This window comes from Gallus gallus, chromosome 21, assembly GCF_016699485.2.
Source record: "Gallus gallus isolate bGalGal1 chromosome 21, bGalGal1.mat.broiler.GRCg7b, whole genome shotgun sequence".
NCBI lineage: Eukaryota > Metazoa > Chordata > Aves > Galliformes > Phasianidae > Gallus > Gallus gallus.
The window spans coordinates 5,135,027-5,161,277 of NC_052552.1; the positions used below are offsets into that span (position 1 = coordinate 5,135,027).

At 41.8% G+C, this 26,251-nt stretch overlaps 2 protein-coding genes and 1 long non-coding RNA gene across 5 annotated transcripts in view; 1 reads left to right on the top strand and 2 right to left on the bottom strand.

Moving 5' to 3' along the window:
- PRDM2 (PR/SET domain 2) overlaps positions 1–11,589 on the bottom strand; it is a 38,557-nt gene extending 26,968 nt beyond the window's left edge. For both annotated transcript variants that reach the window (XM_025142589.3, XM_025142590.3), the window contains exon 1: positions 11,475–11,589. The gene's annotated coding sequence lies outside the window, so the exon portion shown is untranslated. The remainder of the gene's footprint in view (positions 1–11,474) is intronic.
- The window catches only part of LOC124416960 (PR domain zinc finger protein 2-like), a 41,574-nt gene that overhangs the window by 5,948 nt on the left and 9,375 nt on the right, over positions 1–26,251 (bottom strand). For both annotated transcript variants that reach the window (XM_046903293.1, XM_046903294.1), the window contains exons 3-6: positions 20,983–21,100; positions 19,827–19,930; positions 16,572–16,724; positions 11,475–11,601 (exon numbers count right to left, since the gene is read on the bottom strand). In XM_046903293.1, the coding sequence (XP_046759249.1) occupies positions 11,475–11,601; positions 16,572–16,724; positions 19,827–19,930; positions 20,983–21,100 (502 nt within the window). The remainder of the gene's footprint in view (positions 1–11,474; positions 11,602–16,571; positions 16,725–19,826; positions 19,931–20,982; positions 21,101–26,251) is intronic.
- LOC121107391 lies at positions 7,403–12,692 on the top strand. Its single transcript, XR_005841474.1, has 2 exons — positions 7,403–9,160; positions 10,697–12,692. It is a non-coding gene; the product is annotated as an uncharacterized LOC121107391 (long non-coding RNA).

Sequence of the window (26,251 nt, forward strand, 5' to 3'; positions counted from 1 at the left end):
GATCAAACTGCCTCTTTAAAAAAGAAAAAACAACCACCTCTATCATTAGGAAAACAATTCTGTCCTATTACAGAAACCGAGTGCCACACAGAAACCATCGCTTCACATATGCACAGAAAAACTTTTTAATCGCTGAGTCATCCAATGAGATTATAGAAGTTACCCCCAAGGCTCACCTTAGGAAGACATTTCAGTTCGCCTCAAGACAGATGCTCACACACATAACCGTATTTCTTCCTTAAAATATACTTCTACCAAGAACTAAGCATCCACTTTGCAGGAAAGAAATGGAGCAATGCATTTACAGAGACTGTTAACGTGACATTTGCATAACAGATGAACTTGTTGCCATGGAAAGCATAAGAAAATTCTGAGCTGGGGCTATTTAAAACACCAATTTCTGAGAATGTTTGGCAAAGCCTTCAGGTTTCTGATAGCACTGAAAATCAAGTTACTGTATCTCACCAAGATCATCTTTAATTATAAAAGCATCAGTGTAAAACATGTTAGCACAGTGGGGCAGACCTGGAATAGCACAGCTGAAGCTATTCCCACAATTGATTAATACATTTAGGCTGAAAAGTCCTATCAGGAGGCCCATCTTAAACATGCTATTATAGCAGTGCACAACAACTGAAATAGGAATTGCCTCTGCTCCTCCTCACACGTGTGAACTGAATTAATCCTACAATCATTTCAGCTGGAAGGAACCTTTAAAGGCCACCAGGTCCAACCCCCTGCAATGGCAGGAATACCCACAGCTCCATCAGTGCTCAGAGCCCCATTCCCTGACCGTGGGTATCTGCCATCTACACTCACAGCACCACATTCAAATCCTTACCACGCTACACCTTCACTGACTAACCTGAGTAGAGACCATAGGAAGTCTTAAGCTTATAGACTTACTCATCCACAATGACTTAAATAGCACAGAATGTCATCTAACAACTACGGAGCAGCACAAACAAACATCCACAGCCTTTAATTCTACGTAAGTTTAACCCACACAGGGGCTGTACTGAAACAATTAAGTGTAAATGATTAGACATGCAGCTTTTATCCTAGCAGGTTTTAAAATGTTATTTCTGCTTCGATGCCAATACTTCCGAAGCTAAAACAGCAGATAGAGCACATGAATACGCAGCACTGGATCTCCTATGGAATTTCTCCATCACTCACCAAGTTGTGCATGCCTAACTCCCACCCTGCCCAGGAACACAACCACCCCCCAGTCACTACACACTGCTGGCAAGATACTTTACATGGCTGCCAGTGACACAGAGAAGAACACTCATCTTATTTTCTGTAGTTACATTCCGTTAGCTTTCATTTAACTAAGTATTAAGGCAAAAATAAGCAGTAAGTGACAGCTGGCATCCAGAACGCTTCACAGATCTTCCAGAAGTGACTGGTGCTCTCTATATTTAGCCAATCCTTAGCAACAGCTCAGGAACAGCATCAAATTTTTGTATTTAAACACAGAAGAACACTCCAAATGTAGATCTCCACCATAATGAACGTGAGCTTTAGCCTGAGTCAAGAATATGGTACTCCTAAACTCACTGCAGTGCTCTGAAATGTCTGACCCTGAAATGAAGTGTAAAATTAAAGGCCTTGAAATTGCTAAAAAGCCACACTCATTTTTTATCTACATTTGCTATAATTTGTTTTGTTAGCTTTTGTTTTTTCTTTTTTACCAAACAGAATCCCTGTTTATTACAGCTACGGTATGTCATTTCTCAGATGCTCATCTCCAAAGCAGTAAAGGTTGCTCAGCCACATCATCCTGCTCCATTTTACAATGTATTCATCCCCCTCTTCAGTAAGTATTTCCAGTCTGCTTTCCTTTATTTTTCTTATTCTCTACTTCTTCAATGCAACTTGCAGAGGTACTCCTGACTTTGGGGGACTCACTGGGGGGGTGAAACAAAGCAGTCGTAGTTATTGCTGGTTTTATTTATTTACTGTTATCAGCTGCAATCCAATATATTTACAACAGTCCCACCTTGCATTTCAAAAGGGAAACTATTCAGCATAGTGCACATGCTCTCTTCTTGCCCCCTCTCTTACCAGGGCTTTCCAAAGCCATCAGCTCTGGCATGCAGTGCAAGCTGGCTTTAAGCAATAAACATTTTTGGGCTGTAGCAGTTGTAGAGGCTATTCTTTACTGGAAGCACAGCACTATTAACTCCCCTAAGCTTTTTGCTCAGGCACTATGTAAGAACATTACCAGGTAATAGAAATGAGAACAATTAATGTCAAGTGCTGTGCTCTTCCTCAGAGGAAGGGAAAAAAAAACATCAAAAAAACCCCCAACTTAAATAGAGGTGACAAAAACAGTATTTCCAGCTAGCTATTACAGTAGATGCATAGTTTGTTCCCATTAGCCTCCATTAAATATATGCTGGTATTTTATGAACTAGGTGCCCAATCCAGGAAGGAACATCTTTAACTGCTGATCAGCAGCTACTGCTGAGGCACATCTGCAAGCATGAAAACTGCATCTGTTAGATCTGGAAAGTCTCCTTTCAGCTTCAGGGTGACAATTTGAGGTTGTATGGCAGATTATCACAGCAGATCCTTCCTAATTATATAAAAGCAGATGAAGGAGAAACAGCATGTAAAATAATTATTTTAATACGCAGTGCAGTCTCCGCATCGCTTCTATCTGGTGAGACGTTTGTGAAGGGTTTGTTTTTTCTGTGACACCAAGTGCTTCGCTCATTTCAGCTGCAGCCCATTGACATTCTCCTACAGGAATGCTTTCCAGCCTTCCCCGGGAACTGAAGACACAGTGAGTTATCTTGCCAAAGGAACTCTAGCTGTAATGCCCCCATTGCCCAAGCAGTGCATTGCTCAGCTGCAGAGCAGTGTGTGATGGCACAGCAGCTGGCACTCTGGTTAGCACAGCTGACAAGAGAAATTCATTGTTTACAGCTTGTCCCAAAGCAGATGACAGTAAACTGGATTCTGCCTATTTTATGAAATCAAGAAAGTTCCACAGGCCCATAAAGTCACCACAGGGAATGGCAGCTTCCCACATACAGAGGAGAAACGCACCTGTCTTCTGCTCAGCAAACTGCTACGTTCGAGACTAACCAGTTCCAATGAAACTGGACTTCAAAACATTTTTCATAGTTTGGAATGTCAGCTGAAACTGAACACAAAAATAAAACCTCACCAAAAAGTAAATTGGGCATTTTGACGTGCAGGCGAGGAACTTGGAAAAATACAGCAGCAGTACATGAGTGGAGAGACTCAAGGCTGACATTCACCAGGTAGGGACATGGCAGCCATGAACCATTTGTCTGCACAAAGTCCACTCTGCTTTTGCAATCCCTGTCAAGGGGCTGTAAGACATGAAAGGCCGGGCTCTTTGCTCTTCGCCTGCAACTCGAAGATGCTGCAGGAAGTCAATTTTTTACTCAGCTGGCTGAAACTCAGTGTGACCGACTGCCTGGGCGAAGCCCAAGGCAGCTTTAACATTTGGCACCCATATTGTGCACGTTTCCTTTTAAGAACATGGCTCTATGGCAAAGGTGTGCATTCTAAGATTCTGATACAAACTTGTTGCTGAAGGGAGCAGCATCCTTGCTGTTGTTTTACACTGGAGCTTAATACCCGGCTGAATGCTTCAGTTTACCTGCAGAAATGAGGAAGTTTGCACTGTAGTTGGCCTTGAACAGAGGCACTGCGTAAGAAAATGCACCAGAATTTACAGTAATCAAGCCACTTTCAGAAACACTGAGCCTTTCCCATTCAAGAATTGAATTTCCTCATGGACTGCCAAATAAAACCAGACTGATACTTGAATAGACTCAAGCAAGTGAGGAATCTGGCTCTCAACATGAGTTAAAACAGATGCACAGCCAACTACCCATCTCCATGGCATTCTGCAGCAATGAGAATCATGAAGATAGATTTTCAGCTATTATAGTACTCTCACTAGAGTAACTTTATGTCAACCCTCACATTAATAATACAGCCTCTTTGAAGCTCCAAAGCATTAATCACAGTCTATCAAAGCTCTTGTAGAAATCTGACAGAAAGTGTGACAACAAAATTAACCCTCAACAGCAACCCTGGTAAGCTCCTAAATGCTTCTGAAGGCTTCATGCTAAGCAACAAACACACTGGTGATACAAATAAATGTTGCACTTGCTTAATCCAGGGTAAGAGTTCATAAAAGGTAGGTAAATATTTGCTAATGAATATCTGATGGTCAAACAATACCTAATTTCTTAGCTACAAGGGTTGAAATGCCATTGAGTCTTATTTCAGTAACTGTTAAACCCAAGCGCAATCTTACAGGCCGATGTAATGCTGCAGTGAGGGATCTAACACAGCAGCTGTGGGCAGTGAGAACTCTTCACAACAAAGCCTTTCCTGTCACTCTTGGCAAGAATGACAAAACACATTTGAAGGTTTGACAGATTAAGAAAATTAAGTACCCTCTGGTCTGACAGTAACTGCTGAATGTACATCTCTTCCCATAAATAGGTTATCAAAACTTTGTATGACATACTTGAAGATATTACGTAGCACGTCCCTGCTTGTAACTTCGTAATAAATAACACCAGACATCTGCAGATGTGTCCTCAGAGCAGGAGGCTCCCATAAATAGTTCAAGTAAAATAAATGGTCAAGGCAAAGTTATGGTAAACTGTAATAAAAACTAGCACCAAAGTTTAGTTCATTAATGGTACCAAATCAGTATTAATAGAAGTGTTCAAACAGAAGCAGCAGCAGCACTAACACCCAGATAAAAGCTGTAAATGATATTTGGGGGTAGGAAAGGTTCCCATTACAAGGAGAACTCAGAGCCTCCACTAAACTAAGGAGCAACTGAAAAATGACAAGAAGTTAAAGGTAAATAAAAATACAATGCAGTCAATCACTGATTAGCTTGTATCTACAATAAAACACAAAGTCTCCCATTGTAAGACAACAAAAGAAAGGAAAGAGTAAGTGTCTGAAGTAAACCCTTGACTTCATAGGATACAAAGCAAAGGAAGTCGAGAAAGGATTATTCATGCGAATAAAAGTCAATGGTTTTTTAAGGGAGAGGGCAAACCCAGACTGAGTACAGGCAAGGCAGTAACTCACCCAGCATAAGAGAAAACACAAAGCTTGCTCTTATGTGTCACAAGCAAGGGGACAATCCTAAAGCTTCATGTAAGTTGTTTAAGTGATGAAAAAGAAAATCACTTGTTTGACTGTGGAAAACAGTGCCTGTTCCCACCCCCCCCCCCCTCCCCCCCCCACCCCAGGTCATTCCCTGCTTCAAAGTTAACCCTGATCAATAGAAAAAAACTGATTAATACTGGGAAGCTGCCTGGTGCCCTGTTTTGCTTCCCACCGCAGTTTATTTAAGTGAAGACAGCACTAGCAAATTTGCTAAGTAGCAATATGGAAGTCAAATGAGGAAGAAACAACAAGGAAAATACAGAGCAGTGTAGATTTTTATCTGAATCTCTGAATCATACAAGGTTTTTATTATGTTAGACAAATATATACACACTGGCCTTTGCTGGCAGCTAAAAACATTGATTTGCTACAATCAGAAAGAATGTTGTTATCTTAAGGACAAAACACAGAAAGCAACATGCCTGCGGGATGCAGTAGTGCAGGACTGCACTGCTTGCTTTAACGAGGACCCGATAATATCAGCACAGTCCTTATGCAGCATTCCTGACCGCCTCCAGGACCTCCCATAGCTTCTTATTACACGAGGTTTTGCTATCTTAGCAGCACGCTGGTCCCGTGTTGGAGCAGACAGAGCTGGGGGTCCGTGGTGCTAAGGACAGCGGGATGGTGATGCAGCTTTGGCAGGAGCAAAGCTGGAATGAATCATACCCATCTCACCCTGCTGCTCAGGAGGGCTCAGAGCTGCAGCTATCAGAGGGGCTGAGGGCGCTGCTGCAGATGGGAAGGAGGGAATGCAAAGTAACCAAGGCTCTATTCAAAAAGCACTCCTTGTGAGGTATAAAAACATCTCTGCTGTTAGGAGACCTCAAAGATATCAGATATTCACCAGATAGAAGCTACCATGAGAGATGCAGGTCCCTTAACACACCAAATGCAGCTTTTTAACTGAAGTTGTATCATTAATCTTGTAAATGGTTTTGATTTTTCAAAATTCAAACTGAACTTCATTGTAGAGGTTTGTTGCAGATCTTTCTGACCTTCTCCTTTCTGCCTTATCTCTTCCCAGTCGCTGGCTAAGAAACTGTGAAGCCTTGAGTTCCAAAGTTGTCCATTAAATCTGTTGGAAATAGGGCTAAATAGATAACAATGTCATTTCCTTGAGAGCTATCCTTGCTACAAACCCACAACTTAGTCCTCATTGTGGCCTTCCAATACTTGAAGAGAGCTTATAAACAGGAGGGGGAATGGCTGTTTGCAATGGTGGATAGTGATAGGACAAGGGGGAATGGTTTTAAACTGAGACGGGGAAGGTTTAGGTTGGATATGAGGAGGAAGTTTTTCCCCCAGAGGGTGGTGACGCACTGAACAGGTTGCCCAAGGAGGCTGTGGATGCCCCATCCCTGCAGGCATTCAAGGCCAGGCTGGATGTGGCTCTGGGCAGCCTGGGCTGCTGGTTGGCGGCCCTGCACATAGCAGGGGGTTGGAACTGGATGAGCACTGTGGTCCTTTTCAACCCAGGCCATTCTATGATTCTACGATGATTTTATGAACTTTCCAAACTTTAACACCCTTCTATAGTCTTCATTGCAGTACTCAACTACTTCAACTCTTTTATTCCATGTAACAAGTCCAGGTAATTAACAAAATTACCAGCTTAACAAAAGACACAGCATCACTGGGACATGATTTCCAGTTGTGATGACATCCAGATGGCAATCTACAGCCTATTTTTGTCAACAGGATGCATATCTGTGTAATACTTGGAACTAAGTGAAAATGCCCATGGAACTCTTAAGAGGAAATACTGCAAGAGCTGCAAGACCATGCACAGAACCTCACCTGCTCGTTCCACCTCACTTTCATGCAGCAGCAATTTGATGCAGTTTCAGCAACAGCCACGCTTACATGAAAGTAAATCCACTGTCACTTTTATGACAGCACTGATTTACAGCCTCAGAAGCTGAAGCCTGAAGTTGCACTTGGAGTTCAACCTCACATAAAAGACATGGCATAATGACCATTTGTAACTGATCGTAATTGATTTATAATTCATCCACCTTCATCTCATGCTATCTCTAGGACAGAATTGTTCACTGAACATCCCATGAAGCCTGATAAGAACTATGGGAAAAAAAAACACCACTATAATAGCAGCAGGAGCAGTTATGGTAGCAAAGTTTTAATAGATTAGCAACTGTACGAGACTTTAAAACTGCACTACAGTGAGTATTCACCAGGGTCTACTGGGGGTCCTGATATAGTTTTGTCTTACTGCAGTGAAAGACTGTATTTTAGGAGCTCACAGCTGGGCTCCCTGTGAGGTCACTTGGTTCCAGAACAGACTCCTACCCAAGCCTGCTTATGCAGTATGTTTTCAACTACACTAAATCACCAACTTTTATCCCTTCTCTTGACAGCCTGACTTCACAGAGAGAAGATGTGAGAGGCACCCACAGCATCCACCCCAGACAATGGTACAGATGATGCCACTGGGGTTCGTTGCCTAGATAAAGTGCAAAGAGGAACATAGCTAAGACAAATACAGCCAAACAGCTCAGCATGGAGCTGCTACCACAGGGATATAAATAAGCACAGAATTAAAGCATCGCCCTCATCTCCGTTGTTAAGAAAAAACATTTTTGTCTGAAGTATTATCCACAAGCATGTGGCAGTGCACAACTGTATCCCATTCAGTGTCAGTGTCTTTCTTCCCTTGAGACCAGACTTCTCATCTGCCACACAGCCCAGGACAGAAGCAGTCTAAATTATTTCAGTGCTGTGTACTTACTTTGCTCAGCACCTCAGATCACAGCCTGATAAAACCAGTGTGCATTTTTTACACGACCATCCTCTCTCTGTAATACCTTTACTTGGTTTGCATAAAGTTACTTTTAGAAGGAAGATTCAGAATGAAGCCGGTGTCTCCAAATAACATTGAGTAAACATTTTCTTGCAAGAAAAGCACAAAAATGAGAGAGAAAAGCCAGCTGCAATAGTCTGAGAACAGAAAACAGTGCTCTAGGAACCTGCTGAAAGAAGCACTGATCTTTCATATTACTACTTAGGCTACACTGCCATATTTAAAAGAAAAAGGCCTTGGCAAGGAAAATAAGCCCATGCTACTCCTCTAATAGATTTATGAATTTAACTGTCAAGTGAAAGCTAGACTGGCTTTTTTCCTTAGAAAGTGCATTAATGAAGAAGTCTCCTATGAACGCATTTAATTTGAACAAACTTTCCTACAAGCTCGATAGGCAGGTCAGAAAACATCAACTTCAGCTTGGAATGGTTGGAAAGCTTAACAAGTGAACAAAATTTCAGAAAAAGGAGAAAAAAATGCACGGCCTCATTTTCCTACTAGCTGTTGACCTTGACAGTCTTCTTATGCACTGGCAGCTGCTGGCTCTCAACCACCGAGTGATCACATCAGAGATAACAGGGCTTTGCTGTGGTAGAAGTCTGAGATGCTCCTGGAGTTGTTTTCACTTTGTTTTGTTTCAAATACTTTTTTATTTCTCCTTTCCAAATCCCCCCAACAACAACATTTTACATGCAACGTTTCAATGCAGAAAAGTTAGTAAGAACTGTCACTTAATCTGGAACTCCTAAGCGTGTTAGAAGAAAAATGCAAGAGATTTAATGCAGCTATGCAAACCTTCAACCAACTCCAGTAACTCCTGACACCAGGAAGATGCAAAGCGTTCTGCAGGCAGAGCACAGGAACAGAACTATGCCAGACAGTGAGCTGGTGAAGAAGACATCCAGCTACAGAGCAGGTGAGCTCTGAGATGCATGACTGCGGCATAGCCAAGATGCTGGTGTATGGGGAGCACGCCAGGTGCCATCCTAAATATGCTCTAAAGGAGATTATGAACCCAGTGTCAGTAATCACTCGCACCAGAGGTCAGACCAAGGGCAAGCAGGACGTGGTATTTCCATCTGCAGTCTGTGCCGATGGCACGCTGGATTGGCTGCTGGTTCTTCACAAGCTTAGGAAGGCCCATCTCTGAAGGTAAGGCTTTGCATTGCTAGCACGGGAGGTTTTGTTCAGAAACCAAGAGGAATCCCACTGCAGTATGGAATAAGCTTCACAGCAGTCTAAGCACGGATTAACTGGACAACTTTTTGACTGCTGTGATCACTTTTTCCTGATACAATCAGATTTCCTGGAGCAAATTGCAGCCATAAGACCAAATGTGAGCATCTCAGTGTCCAAGCTGAACTTAAGCCTCAAAAGGATATTTGTTTTACTGACCACAGATTAGTTATTAAAGAGCTGTATGTCTTGAAAAACTGACATAATGCCTTTCTCAAACACAGCCTTGTCTGGGCATTTATAAGGCATTAAAGTGTCTGGAAAATGTGTCTCTACAGGACACAGCAACTCCGAGTTGCCTAAACTTGGCAGTTCTTATGTAGTTCTGTTTTCTCCTTTGTCGTTTTACGCTTTCCATCTGTAACAGACCACGATGAAGTTCATAAACAAGGAATTAATTGATCCGTGTCAGTGGCCAATGAATTCCAATTTTGCAACCTTCCCAAAGAGCTCCTAAGAAGTTTCTTACACTGGAAGCTCACTTGCATTATTACTTTGTACTGCCTTCCAATTTTTTCATATACAAGAAGTTGCAACATTTCCCTCCTCCCATTTTTACTGTATAGTCAGTATTACCTAAAAAAAAAAAACAAAAAACAAAAAAAACCCCTAATGATTAAAATAACCAAGCAGAAAAAAAAGCCTTCTTAGTGCTGCTGAATTCACTGCTTATCAACATTTCCTTTATCCTCCCATAAAATCTCAGCCTCTGAACCTGCAAGAGGAGCGTCAGCAATGGGAACCATTTTGGAATCTTAACTGCAGTGACTGCTGTCAATGCAGCAGAAAATATTATGTTACTCAGAAGCAATCAGGTGTGAATTGCAAATATGAGAGCTACTACAAACACTAAAGTAACTGAGAGTAAATGTAGAAGGGGTAAAAATAAACCGATGGAACCTCCTAATAATAGCGCTGTAGAACTTCAAAATATGTGCACGTTAGAAAAGAAAAAAACACTGTAAATTTACTGACAGAGCACTGATAACAAAGCTTTAATAACTCAAAACAGCCAAACTAAGGAGCTGATCTTCCTGCTTAACCATGCAGGAGTATAATCCCACAGATAAATTACTGGGGCCTTGTAATTCTTGTTCTGTCCTAAACTACATTCAGGATTTTTTGGCATTAATGTATTAAATGTGTTAACGTATTTGGGAATGTTTACGTTTATAAAATGGGGGCAGAGATTTATTGTTCCAAATGAGGGCAGTTTGACGTTTTTAAGACCCCTAACAGTTAAAGCCTCAGAGCTACAAAGCAGCACAGGACGACCCACCCAAAAACTGCCACAGCCGTTCGATGATTTGCTTTTTTTTCTTTTAATCTGCAGTTTCACAAATGCAAATCCATCTCCCATGCTGTGAAAAATTACCTTAGAAAAGCCAGACAGAGTCATTTCTAATTTGTGATTTAATCAAATTCTTACGAGCTGTTTTTCTGGCCTTTCAGGTAAATCACAGGCACGCAAATCCCGTCTGTTACACTCACGCACAGCTACAAAAAAAGCATAATAATTCACCGAGGTGCCCTTATGCATGTGCTACATGTTTACTAAACATATCCCACGGCAGACAGCAAAATCCAAGCCGGCACTGGAGGTTCAGAGGCCGTAACAGCTTAACGCAGTGCTCACACAGCACCCTCAGGCCTCGCACCGTTCTCCTCAGCCCCTAAAAGCAGCGCAGCTCACAAAATAACCGCCTTCCCAAAGATCCGATCCTGCTGCGCGACCCACGGCCGCACCACGGCCGGGCTCGGGCGCCGGGCTCAGGCTGACAGGATCACAACGACGCCGCTTTAAACGCCACCTCCGCGCCTCCTTCGCTTCGTCCGTCACCTTCAGAACTCCGCGGGCGGATCCGGCCCCGCGGGAAGCACACGCGGCAGGAGCCGAGCGCAGTTACATAAGGCCACGCGTGGAGCCGCACGCACCGCACAGAATATCGCAGTGCCGAGGAAGGCACCGGGCACACCCGCGCCGCGCTGACGCGAGGGCGGATATCCGCGCCCCACGTTCCTCTCCCAGCTCCGCCCGGCGGGACCCGCGGCCGTCGAGGGCCGCGGCGGGGCCTGCGCGGGGCGGCCGGCACTCCGCCGGACGGTAAGTTCCCCGCTCGGCCCGGCGGGCGGTGAGGAAGGTCACGGCGGCCGCCGCCCACCCGGCGGAAGCTCGCGAGCCGCCCCCCCGCCCCAGGCGGAGGCCCGCGGTGCGGCGGGCGGGCCCTACCTTTCTTGGCTTTCGGGGAGTGCCGCCGGCTCCGGGCGCTGGCTCGCTCTTCCTCAATAGCGGCGGCTATCTCCGGGTCGTCCTCCCCATTGTACCACACCAACAGCTCCTCGCCGGGCGCGATTGGCTGCAGGGAGAGAAGAGAGAGGCGCGGAACCAATCAGCGGGCGGCTTGTTGGCGGCGGGCCCCCGCGCGCCGAGGGAGACGTCGACGGCGCCCCCTGGCGGCCGGAGGGCGCGCGGCGCGGAGCCCCCTCAGCCCCGCCCCCCCCGAAAGCGGGGGCCGAGGCGGCAGCAGGCCCCGCGGCCCAGCAGCTGTCACACGGACTCCAGCCCAGGCATCACGCTACAGCCAAGGGTGGCCCGAGACTATTTCAAGTCTGAAGCCAAAGGGGACTTTTGTATAAGGAACAATGGCAGAATCTGTTCCTTCTGAAGCACTTTTTTTTTCCTCCAGAAGGCCTCGCAGTGCTTGACAAGAGGTGACAGCTATCTTTATGTCCTCTGGCACTGCAGTGAGAGATGCAAGTGTTTAAGTTACATCGTAACTTATTAAGTTAAGCATTTAGGTTATAATATAAGCAAAGCCTGCTGTTTGCCCTCCTTAGCAGCTCTGCAGGGCTGACACGATAGTGGTCAACGTATTTTATAGAACCACAGAATGGTTGGAGTTGGGAGGGACCCTGAAGGCCATCAGGTCCAACCCCTGCGCTGAGCAGGGACACCCACAGCTCCATCAGTGCTCAGAGCCCCATTCCCTGACCTCAGCTGTCTGCACCACCTCTATGGGCAGTCTGCGCAGTGCCTCACCTCCCTTCTTCCTTATATCCAACCCGGATCTCCCCTCTTTTAGCAGCAATCCATTTCCCTGTCCCATCACCACACACCCTGCTGAAGAATCTGTCCCCTTCTCACAGCCCCTTTAGACACACAGCCCCCTCTCAGCTCTCCCTGCAGCCTTCTCCCCTCCATGCTGCACAGCCCCAGTTCTCAGCCTGTCCTCATGTTCCATCCCTCAGAGCACTTCTGTGGCCCTCCTCTGGATGCACTCCAACAGGTCCACATCTCTCCTGTACTGAGGACACCACATTTGTGCACCAGCTCAGGTCTCACCAGCACAGAGAAGAGGTAGGATCAACTCCCTCAACCTGCTGGCCACGCTTCTGTTGGTATTTGCATGGTTCCATCTTGCAGCTAGCATAAAGGAGAGTTATCTGATGCAAATGACTTTTCAGCCACATACAAACTCAGAGAAAAGAGCTGGTAAAACTAGGCAGTGCAAACACATGATGATAACAAACATGTAATTTGTTAGCTCCGTGGCTGGAACTGACATTCAGCTTGATGAATTTAGCTTTGGAGTAACTACGCTAGAATCTAAATTAAGCCCTCTAACCTTGTACTTCTAAAATGAGATGCAGCAGCCACTTCAAAATTAGACCATTAAAAGAGCTCCCTCAGCAGCAATAGGAGGGAGAAAAGGACCACAGTGACCAAGTGCCACTTCTGCAGCCACTCCAGCACAGAGTACACGTGGCCATCTCACCACTGACAGCCTCCAGCAACACCTCTGACAAGCAGCCTCCTCCAGGCTGTCACCTCTAGATCATGTTGTACCATCAGGTTGGGACAGCGGTGATAGAAGGCTGAGATAGGCATTTACCTATCTGATCTTACTAGAGCATACACTTTTTCACTACAGACTTTGTATTTTACTGCTACACTGCTCTCTTGCATTTGGATGTGGCCTCACCTCCCCAGCTGTAACCACAACAGACACTTTGTGGTATCGGTGTTTGGGTCTCTTTTCACTCTGTATGTTACTATTTTACACTGTGTTCCCCGAGTTACTGTAAACCCGTCTGATGAAACATCTTTCCATAAACAAATTAATTTCACCTTAATCAAGCACGTGATCATAGCTTAACTTATTTAGGAGACTTTTTGAAACTGAGTTTTCACTGCAATTTACTGGGTGCAGAATAACACCATTCATCTAGCTCATTTTATTAGCAGAAGCAGGAAGAACTTCTGAAACCCTGTAATGAGTTTAAGCTGTTTCAGTGAAATATGACAACTCTCATACATGTATGCTGGGGAAAAACATATGCAAAACAACCTACAAATACCCTCAGTCCTTCAGTAAAGAGGAACAGAAGATAGAAGACAAAAATATTTGCTTGTGCGTAGTTCAAAATGTTATGAGACCTCATTAGGAGTCCCCACCATGAAATTTTGCTTTACTTTTCATATATAGGAGAGAACAGGGAAATTAAAGCTTACAGATTAAACTTACAAATTAGAACCCCCCCCCCAGAAAACACCTGGGGAAAAAATTTACAGCATTTAAAATGCTACCAGGAAAAGCAGGACAAAATGATATACAGGCCACTAATTTTCTGTTGGGGGGTAAATAAAAACTGCTCCGTTTATTTATCACTAAATGGAATTCCCCTGAATTTATGAATTACAAAGAAGATCAGGAAGGAGCCATTTAGGAACACTTTATGAAAACCTGAACGTGTGAGCTGTTATTAAACACACGTTTTCTTCTGTCTCACCGGTCAATAAAGTGTGATGTGAATCTAAGATTGATGTGAACACTGTCAGAACGAATTCATCTCTGACACAGAAAACGAGGCAGAAACCAAATCTTCAAATAATTGGGAGATACATAAACAATAGTTTGTAAAAAGGAAGCAGAAAACAGCACAATTCTTTTTGAGTTAGAAATTGCAGGGAAAATTAATAAGTTATAGGGTAATGAGAGCTGATACAACAGACAATAAATGCCTTCATGCTGCAACTTGCCCACGAGACCACAAATTTAAACTCACTTCTACATTATCTCCATACCTATGCTGCCAGTCTCACAGCTCAGCTTTCTATTCACACTATTGTTAAGAAACTGCTTACGCTACATTTGTCACTTCAGATAATAAAAAGTAACTTTAGGAAGCACTAAACAATGCCATCCTTTGGTTTTTGTATTCTTGGAACTGCTAAGACATTAAACAGAATATTGGGGTAATTATCATTACAATTATTACTAGCATTAACTGCTATTAAACTGCAATAGCCCATTCATGCAATCAAAAACTTGCTAAATCTTGACACGATCCAACATGATCCACTGACTGAATGCTGAATGTTTAATGGGGGTGAAAACTGTCCAATTTCATGAGAAAATTCCACTTCAAAAACCACAACAAATTCACAAGGTCAGAATTTTCCTTACATACCACTTAGAAAAACAGAATCATTTAGGTTGGAAAAGACTCAAAAGGTCATCAAGTCCAACCATGACCTCACACTTAGCTGCCCAGTTACCTGTGACAGCAGGGGTGAGCTGCCAGCCCATGGACCATGGCTACAACACTCCTAGGAACAGCTTGGTCACTTCTGAGCAGTATGAAGCTGGGAGTATTAATATGAGTTATCTCAGCCTTGCAGAGCTAGCTCAGGTACGTCTAAACTGTGTTCCTGGAGCTAAATACACAGGGCAGAAACAACTCTGGTTCTGTAGGAGCACCCAAACCAAAAGCTACTCACAGATGCTTCTGTGCTAGCAACAGGTACAGCAACAGACCTTCACACAGAGGCAGCCTGGAGGTAATGCTGTTTCTGATGTAAGGCTCTCTCCAACCAGCATACATCAGTTCCCAGATGCTAGGCCAGGATTCCAGGATTAGTATTGCGAACACCAACCTGAAGCTAAACCAACCCCGCAGCATGCACAGAAAGGCAGAGCACAAAGCTTTAAGTGGTTGCTGCAGGAGCAAATAAACACTGCCAAACTCAAGACTGCTCTTTGAAGAACCCTGCTGCATCCCAGAGAAACTAGAAGTCTCGTCACACTGCAAGAAATCCCTGATGGATTTTGAAACCAAGAAAAAAGAGCCTTATTGGATGCTCCAGCAGTCGTCAGAAAAAGCTGCTTGGCAGCATGATCTTGCTGGCAAGATTTACTGGGATAAAATTAATCACGTTGCAAGCAAAAGATGACAGTCAAAGCAGCAAAGGGTATTTCAGATATTGGAGCTGGATATTTGTTATTCTGTCAGCATTGCTCAGCCTTTGTTTAGCAGTACAATTATTTTCCAAAGTGCAGTATTGTCTTTGAGAAAACAGATCAGAAATGTGAACATCTGTCTTTATCACAGCTTTGCTGGAAAGATTCAACCAGAGAGAAATTTAAAGTGTCAGAGTGACTCCAAAAGCTCACTTACATAAAATGAGTTAGTGTGACTATGGGCAAAGATCGGGCAATCCAAGATAAAATGTCTAGAGCAAAGTAAGCTGGCTACAGATGTGCCCTGAGAGCATACCCTCAGTGAATAAACAGTACAGACAAGCCAGTCTAGCTGACAATGTGTCATCTGTACTCAAATGCTATGTCAAAGCTATCAGAAAGTTTAGGTAATATTTAGAGGCTTTTCCCATTCAAACTTGACCTAAACGTAACAGTTCTACATACCTTTACACTACCCTATAAACTTCAAAACTGTATAGCATCAACTCTTTTCTTCTTAAATGTACAACAGTTAAATGTTATTGGTCTCACAAGGAAATGTAAGAAACATCCATACCTTAACTGCTTTTGTGTATTTACAGCATTGCTTTCTAAGAAGGAACAAACTTGACCTATATGTACTGTTAGCAGATTCTCGGTAAGAGATTCAAATAATAATTTAGAGCTACAATATTCTAATACTATCATACTCTACAGCTAAGCAAATATTTTCATCGTTCAGGAGATGCAATGTACCAGTAATGCAATGGACCCTTCCCTACCCCCTCTCGTGCAATGAAACTGGAGAGGTATAGAATTAAGAAAATCTGTTTCATGAAGCTATGTGTGTGTGTTATAAACCAATCTTTGTTAGAAGATTGTTATAAGATGCAAAGACCAGAAATATAACTAATTTCTGCTCAATACAAAGCCTCTCTGTATCGACAGGAATAGAAAAAACATATTTTATGTAGTCTGCTAGATTTTCACCCATCTGTATCAACTTTGATTAAGCTTTGAGTAGAGGGAAATGAAATATAATGTATTAAGCAAAGCAGTAATCGATTCTTCCCAGACACTGATACCTTTAAACTTTTGTAGTATATGGTCCTGTTGATCTCCAGAGGAAACAGGTTTTGCTCCTTTCCTGAACGTGCCCAGTTTATATACCGCAGCCAGTTCCCTTTCTTTGGATCAGTTGCATCAACACACATCCACCCCAGGTTTGGGTAATACACCTACGAGAGAAAATTAGCATTTATCCCAAGCAAACTGATATCTGTTTATGTTGAAGTGTACATGCACCAAAAGAAAATATATTGTAAAGCTATACAAAGCAACAATCATCAACAAAGGACAGAGATAAGGCACAGAACATGAGCAGAGCATGTTTTACAGGACAGCGTTGCTGCTGTCTGCATTCTTTTGAGATAAACTGGTATAACTGAAAAAAAAAACTGAGTAACTTTCCATCAACAAACCCACCTCTGTCTGAAGGCTTTGGGCTCAAAAGGCAAACTAGCTAACACATTCTATGCTTTGTTTTCAGTATGCCATGCCTGATGCGATTCTCTGGAGTTTGTATCTATTGTAAGGATGGATGTTATTATATAAATACAGTTGAGTTTTATTTTTGCTACCTAAGGAATCAGGAAAAGTAATGACAAAGTTAGAAGCATTTGCTTTATTTGGAAAGGTAAGGGAAAATACACTGTATATTTAATCTTGCTTTAAAGGACTGAAGAAAATCTTAATGTTTCAGAAGTCTTGTCATCACCTTAGAAATTTACATCTATGAACTTCTGAATGTTCCAAGGTGCTGTGTAGATTTTTTGTTTCCATTCTTGGTTAAATGTTTTTAATGTCTACATATGCTCAAGACAGCTTGCATTAAAGCAAAGATACTGGTAGGTCTTCAGAATTTTCTGCTAACAGTCAACTCTGCTTCTCTTTCAAGACATTACATATTTCCCATGTTTCTTCTTATAATCCAAGTTAGATGTCTATAAGAAAAGCTGTCAATGGATGTTATACACTTATTTTTTTCCAAATTGAAGAATGTCCCACTGTTCAGCAATGAGAGCCATCATTTTTCCATTATTTAAAAATATTTTGTCAGAACATAGGCATACTGAGACACTGTATATGGTTAGAAATATTGGGCAGCTCTCAGATTTTCAGAAACAAAACAAAAAAAGTAAAAATAAGTATAATTTGATTATGCTTTACACTATTTACTTTTTTGGTTAAGCCTGCAAACATCAGCTTCTACTACAAAGAACTCATCTCCTTCCAAGCAAAGACAAAACTCCTTCCCTATTCAAACTACTCCAGTGTGGATTTCATCAGCTGACTTTTGAAAGACTTCATCAGCACACCCAGCCCTTGCAACATGAGAAAGTAAACAGTTTCACAGAGCAAGATGGTAAAAGAATTCAATTTGGTTAAAATGGAAGGAAACAGCCAAGCAATGCTGTGGAAGAGTTAGTAGATACAGAACGCATGACAAAGCATAATATAGGATTGCTTTTTGGTCAAGTCACCTCATCTACTGATTTTTGCTGCAAAATCTTGTGCACTGTGAGAAAGGAAATGCTTCAGCTCTGTCTAACACTGCAACTTCAAATGACTGCTAAAAAACCATGGTAAATTGCAAATGGACCACTTGTTCTGAACCTTTCAGGAGGTGGCATTTCCCTCAGTCTTCAGTCACTTGCCATTGTTTCCCTACCAGTGGCTTTTCTCTGACAGAACACGAGAATGCCTTCAAGTCAACTGCTCTCCTGCAATACAGCAACCATGTATGGACACACAACTCACCCACTTATTCTAAATCATACGGGAGTTAAAAAATAGTAAGAATTGAGATTTTCTGCAAATTAAATTCATTAAAAAAAAAAGTCAATTGAATTCCTGTGGAAAAGGTTTTCTCTTGGTTGAAGGTCCATACACTGCACTACTCTCACACACCATCCTTTTATAATCATATTTTCTAGCAGTTACGATGCTGGAGTGGTTTCAGATATCAACATATGGGGCCAACTGTTGCAGTCTCATTTTAGCTGCCTTTTTTTTTTTAATTCCCAAATCAGTATTAAAGCAACACACAACTACTTTGAAATCCAGGAGATCCTGTTGTTGCCTGCATTGCAAACCATGAACTACGTCAGTTTGTTTGCTGCTATCATTTCTCAGCACAGTTTTTCCAAAGACATTAAGACATCCAGTGAGAACACTGGGGAAAAAAAAAAAAAGAAAAATAATCACAAGGTCAATAATTTACTGGACTGATCCAATCTCATTAAGTGCTCCTGTAGGAGATCAAAAGTTGAGATACCTTAAGCAGTAGAATTGGTAAAATACTAGTTTGATACAGCAAACATTCTACTTTACTTTATTACTTTCCTGAACGTGAATTTGCATTTATGGGAAATTATTCTCATAGCTCACTTCCTCTGATATGGCTTATCGCTAAGCTTTGCATGGTTATCCAGTGTTTTATGTAGTTCTCTTTTTGCAGTGCAGAGGCCAGAAGGATGACTACGATCAATCTCTTTAACTTCTTTGTACATTAGCATGTTCTGAACAGAAATTGCCATGCCAGAGTTCCTCCACCCCTCCTCCTTGACCATGCATTCTGCTAAAGCCACTTGCTGCGTATACCATTAGAAAAAGTGATGTTGTCTTCGGGAGTACTTAGGGACTGCCTTATTTAAAGACACTGTAGATAGAATTTAACTCCAGATTAAGACACCTACACTCTGAAATCTACATAATATCTGAGGTCTTATGACTGTCAGGGGAGGTTGAAAAAACTATTCAGCTGTCCAAACAGTATTTGCTTGAAGGCAAACCCAAACACAAGCAGCACAAATGCTTGTGTTTTCATGGAGCACATGAAAGCTCCAAAAGCAAAACCAATCCCCATAACAAAGCTGTTTTTCAAAGAGCTGGATGAGGAGGAACGCTGAGATTTCCTTAAGACATTCCATATCCTTCCAGTTTCCCTCATTTCATAAGTAGTTAACAGTACACAGCTGAGTGTTGAACACTGAGTGTTCAAGCCAACAAAGCAAAGCTTTATCTGTAGTAGACTCTTAGAGAAAGGAAGGATCCATAGACAATATGGGAGAAAATTAATACAACAACCTCAAACAGTTTCAATAGCTTAAAGCTTCGTAATTCAGAATCATTTCTCAGCCCAAGTATTGTAAATAGATTTGCAATGGTAACCACAGATATGTAAGTAGCAACTATTTTACATCTAAAATCTCTAGGAAGGTATATACAAAGTATTGACCTAGTGACAGACACATGGTTCATTAACAAGTTTTCCTTACCTCCCACATGTATACATTGCTCTTAACTTGAGATCTTTTTTTCTTGTCGCCAACAAAAGGCCCGAATTTCTTCCCTTTTAAAATTGACTTTGTTGCCCAAACACCTGAAAAGATACATATCAGTAATTATAACAAATCTAAGTGAGCTCAAGAAAGATCTTCTATTCACATTTTGTATTTCTTACGATCACTGCATGTGTCTGTCTGTGGCTGTGGTGTGCTCTGCACTATTGAGATCACAACCAGGAAACTGAAGTTCATTATTAGGGATTCAAACAAACATCTCCCCAGAACTTCCCTCAGTCACATAAGGTTTAAACATTTATCTGGTTTCATCCTTTGCTCCAGGGCTACTGTAGCTCTGACGACAAAAAGTGACCTTGACTTCTCCTGCATATCAGGAGAAATTCAAAATACCATAAGAAGTTTTCTGACACTTTCCCTCCTTCTACCTCACTCATTGCCAACATAACTCTCTCATTCAGACCATGCCAGATCAGGTTTGTACTAGAAAATATTAACCTTGCTCCAAGGAGTTTATAGCCTGTTACTAACAGTAAACACATCCCTAGCCAGGATACTCCTTAATCTACCAAGTTTTAACATCAAGTATCCAATCTGCAACTCTGATTTCCAAAGTTCTCCCAGGTTAAACCCTGCTTAAAATAAATAAATAAATAAGCGTTTTGCATTATTACACAAACAATACTTTGTTCCATCTAGAAGCTTTCAAGTCTGCACTGAATCATGTAAGAGACTTTTTGTATTGATTGGATAGTGAGACACAGCATTCTGAAGTGAAACAACAAGATAGCAGCAAAAATACAAAACTGATAGAAGCGGAAGTGCTATAAATTAAGGCAGCCAGTAAAGGAACATACCAGCACATCCATAACCTAACCTCTTTGCATTCTGGTCCATCTCTGACCCTGAGTTTGATCTTTTAGGAACATAATCTTGATCTGTTAGAGGAACTGAGACAGTAGGAGACCACTCCTTCCAATATAAATGGTTTCAGATGAATGCACCATACATTCATTTCTTCTTCATTCATTGCCCAGGATACGAAGGCACCAAACGTTCACAGCATCTGCAGCAAGCAATTTGCATGAGCCATTTTAAAAGCCTTCATTCCCTTTGCAGTTGTTACACTCACCAAGCCTTGTCTTATCAACAGCAGATGGGAAGAGCCTGACATCCTCAGGAAGCCCCCGAAGCACGTGCTCAGGTACATCAGCTAAGGTCTCCACTACAGCAGGAGGCTCAGTTGTGTTCTGTAAGTCAAACAAAAATAGAAGGGCCACAAACATTAGCAAAGAAAAAAGAACAGCATAACAGCTGATCAACCTATGCAAGCTGTTCCTGAGAGTTGTAACTCCTGCTTTTACTCACAAGAAAAATGTCTGATTGCTGAAGTTAATGGATGTGACTACAAGCAGTGAGTAAACCTAACTGAAAGGGTTTCCTTATTTCTCACAGGCCATTTGCCATCTCATTTATTTTCCTTAGTTTCCCTTACAACCACACTCAGAATTCCCCCCATTGGTCACTTGGGAAATACAGAGCTCAAGGTATTTGACTTATCCTACCCGAATACAGCTTACCTGGCAGCACTATTCCTGAAGTGGAAAGAAGAGGAATCACCCTGGAAAATATCTATCCATAATATTATATTTACGTAAGTTGATCTTTCAGGATATGATTTTCACATGCATGCTTAGTGTTAAGTCTTTGAAAATGCTCATTAATACGGTGATCTAAAACTCATCCACAGACAAAAATACAGATCGACTTTCAATTCTCTATTTTTTCTGATTAGTTATGCCATGAGAAACTACACTGAACAAGTAATTATATAAGTAATAGAACTGTTACACGCTCCATTATGTTGAGACAACATCCACTTGAGCCATCTCCAAATAACATTCCTCCAATTTTCAGACCAAATACATTAGAGAAATCTACCTGCCTCAACTGTTATGCTTAGACTGTGCTCAAAGAAGTTTTTCATCACATAGCTGTTGATAGAAACACTGCCTCGATTTTAGCATCTAGCTGTTATCACAATGAAACTTCCAGTTCCTTATAGTGAAGCATCACGATTATTTTGACTACATGAAGTATTTGTAAATATTCTTAATTCTGTTCTTAATGCCAGACTGTTCTCAGATTAAAACAAAAAACATGAAGTGCAAAAACATACCAGCTCCTTTGTTACCTGTCTGAAAAGTCTTACTCAACTGAAAAACCTGTAAAGGAGGTAGTTAGGCTTTCTTTTTAAAGAATATGGAGAGCTACAAATACATACATACATGCACACAGACAGATCTAATCTTTTCTAAACCAACAAAAACTCGTTCTGTGGCTTGTTTTAATGTTCCAGCTGTATATTGTGTCTCAAATGTGATCTCTGTCTGCTGCATCCTTTTTAGGACCCTGAATGATGAGAAAAGGTGTCAGAAACGTTTCAGGACAGACACTCCGTTTGAGCCAGCAAAGCAATTTCTTCATTATAAGCCTCAGCAAAAAGCCTTCAGTAAAGGTGAATAGAATCACATGGGCTGGAATGGATCCACCTCACATCTGTGGCACATAGCTCATCTTTATTGAAATTGACAGTGTTAATGAAAAGGATGACTTGAAAAACATTTATGTTTTAATAACCATCCTTTTCATTTTAATGTTTGACTTGAGGTAACTCTCTGCCCCTGAAAAGCACTGGTTATCTGTGACCAACAGCAAGAAAAACATGTTTAGCTATTAAAAGCATGCCTATTAATAGAGAGGTAGGAAATTAGAAGTAGTTGACTTCTAAAAACATTTATTTGTAGTTAACGTACAGCTCAAAGCTTTAATTATTTTCTAAGTTTTTCGTGGGTTTTTGTTTGTTTGTTTTGTTGGTGGTGGTTTGTTTGTTTGTTTTAAATCCTCCAATTCTTCTAAGTGAAAATTGAGATACACTGCAGTTTCCCCACGAGCAGCCCAGGTCTGTGCTGTTGTGCTCACAGTGAGAGAACCAGTGCCCCAGTTTTGTGTGAGGACCTGGGGAAGTTACAGAAGAAAGAGCAACTCCAAACCCAGAGCACCTACGGTCAGAGGGAGCAGAGCTGCTCACACAGCCTTCCATTTTACCTTTGTCAATCATTACCTAAACTTGCACATAAAAGTTCCAAACAGAACAACCATGTATGCCTTGATGCATAGAGGAGAAAACGATGCAAAGTTTCACTAACAGGAATAACTTGCCCAGAAACATACAAGAGATGGCTTTGGAAATACAGGGCAAAGCTGGAACGTCAGCTACGCACCACACTGAGAGCAACTGCATACACATCAGCAATTCTTTGTTTCCTCTTTTCAAGTGATGGTATTCTTGTTCTAACCTGTCTCAAAAAACAGTCTAAAATAGCTTCTCGTGTTGCCTTCCTCAAGGCACATATCTCTTGGGAGAAAGACCCAACAGAAATTCATGGAGAAAACAATACTCAAAGTTCTGAAAAAATGTATATAGTTCACAAAAATGATGTGATTTTTTTAACCCGTTGAACCTAGGATAAAGCAGTAAACAAACTACTCCAATGTACAAACCGAAACAGGAATTTGGGATACACCATCTTCTCTGCCACAAGCACAAATATACCCTCTACTGCCCAGCACTGGATGCCAGGGGACAGAGAGGAGCTTCCCTGCACACTCTGAGTCCAGTAATACATACATACCCCTCTGGTAGCATAGCTGACACTGAAGCTTGTCTTGTAATGCGCTTCCCAGAGCTACTGTTGGGTTATTGTTTTCCTCCTGCTGCTCTGTTTACAGCCTACAATCACACCATTTCACTCCAGAGATCAACCTTAAAGTATCTGCTTGCCAAGCTTACTGCTCTGCTTTGAAGAGAATGATAGGTTGTAAATAGTGTCATAAAAGTTATTTCTGTGTTCTATTCTTAATTAAACCAACTGTTCAGAACCCTTAGCCAACAGGCTGTAATTAATACAAAATGTTTTACGGTGTTCTTATAGCTGGAGAGGCAATAGAAAGCTAATAAGTGATTTATGGATGTTAAGTAAGTGATTAGCTTCATGTCCATTTTAAGGGATCCACAAGAGTCGATAGGCTGCTTGTAATTATATTCATACTATTATTCACATAATGCATAATAACAAGCGTTACTCACAGCTGTCACAAGACAGCCAGCTCTTTAGTTAACAAGACACCTACTCCTGATTGAACAACGAGCATTACAAAAGCCTCAAGCACATACAGCCTCCCCTAAATGCATCCACACTATGAAAGAATGGTGCTTGGCACAAACAAGGCATATGTTGAACTTCATGCTACAGCCCTAAAAAAAGACCTGCCCCCCTGACATTGAACTGTGACCACTCTGGGCAGTCACAAATACTGGTGATGATGGCAATAGTTCCTCTAACACGAAGGACGTTATATTTAAGTTCCGAAGAAATTTCAGGTGGTGTTAAATAACAACAAAAAACCAGGCAATGCCACAGCTGTCCAAGTAAGCTCGGACTTTCCAGACATGACTCTTGCTTTTACATGCAGCCATAAAGCAGAGAGATAATAGCAGTCTTCATGCACCGAGTTGGGTGTTCATCTGTAACACCCAGCATTTTCCACTGAGCACTTACGAAACGTTATGGAAATATGTTTTTAAATGCATCTTCCTACAGGCCACCACAACTGAGTTTTTAATCTTTCAAGTAAAACTGATAAAGCTTCCCCAGCTTCTTCTACTTCATATCCATGCTCCAAGAGTGCTCAGTATGGCAAGTATTCTCCTCTATATTTATGACTTGCTGAGTTAAGTTACAAGAACGTCTTCTGTCAGCTTTCTGCAACAGCAACAGTGAGAAAAATGATAAAACTGGAGTCCTAGCAATGTTATTCTATTGCTGCCTTGGTAAGCCCTAACAGCTGCACAGACACATCCTAGAAAGCTATTTGTAGGGGAGAAAGACCCCGAAATTGGAAACTGTGGAAGGAACAGAATGCCAGAAATCCCTTCCCATCCGCTAGAGTGCGGGGACTGGGGGAAAAAAATCCTTGCTCTTTAGTTATAATAGCTGAAAGTCCATTCACAGCAGAACTATGTTTTATTTCTTTTTATTTTGCTCTTCCAATGGCCAGATAGGAAAAACAGGGATGAAAGAAGTTCAAATCAGACATCTGTTAGCCTTGAACTGATACGAGAGAGTACACATCTGAGCAGACAGAAAAGAAACTTGCTCTTCTCTGCATCTCAGGGAGGCCCAGATACCCTCCCAATATCCAGCCCCACCACTTCATTAAGGGAACACCATGCTCATTTCTCTTTCACAGCGATTTCTAACAAGTTACATATGGAATTATAGAATCATAGAATCACAGAATGGCTTGGGTTGAAAAGGACCACAATAACCACCTAGTTCCTGCTACGTGCAGGGTCGGCAACCACCAGACCAGGCTGCCCAGAGCCACATCCAGACTGGCCTTGAATGCCTCCAGGGATATGGGCATACATGAGAGGGACAACAGACATACTATGAGAATAACACATGTGAAGCTTCAAGCTGACAAAACCTTTTTTTAAACAACCACAGCTAAAGGAGCAGTAAAACAAGCCTACAGGCTTCCAGTCAAGCAAAACTTTATAAAACAGACAAGTAAGATCAAAGTGCACAGCACTGCATCACATCCTACAACGTATCAGACATTTCCTCATAGTCATAGCTCCTTTCAGCCATCAACATCCCATTTCAGAAGTCTATTTGCAAGGAATAGCATACAATCAGAACTTTATTTAACATCTACCTACACAAATAAAAGATCAGCAGCTGAACACAGCACTCTAATCCATTCCACACCACTTATGTTCACGGATTTTGCAAGTACCAGAAAATAAGGCCTAGGATGTAACAAGACATTTCACATCCCAAACATAATAACTATATATTACATAGTAAAACAAACAATTTAGTTCAGTCAAATCAGCACATTCTAACTTTTGCAATTTAAATGTAGCTTCTTAAAACACCTTCCAGATCAAAACCCAAAGGAACGCCTACCTATCACAGGAAGAAATAACACGATTTCAATCACTTTTCCACCAACATTTAACAATCATATTCAAACTGGTTTTCTTTCCTATAAAGAGAAGTTCATTTCCTGCTAAGGATACATACAAGCACACGTCCTAGAGCCAACGTTGCATTAAACTGGTGTTTTTCACCCACGCCAGCAATTCTGTTGCAATGTTGAGTAGGTGTGCACTAGAAGCCTGTCAGTACTCAAAGCAGCAAGGGTGAAGTGACCTAAGAACAATGCAAAGATAGTTGGAGGGTCAAAAGGCACCCTAACTGAAGCTTTCCTCTCCTGTTTGCATCCAATTCAGAGTCCAGGCACTTGGATAGTGCCTTTCAGCACCTCTC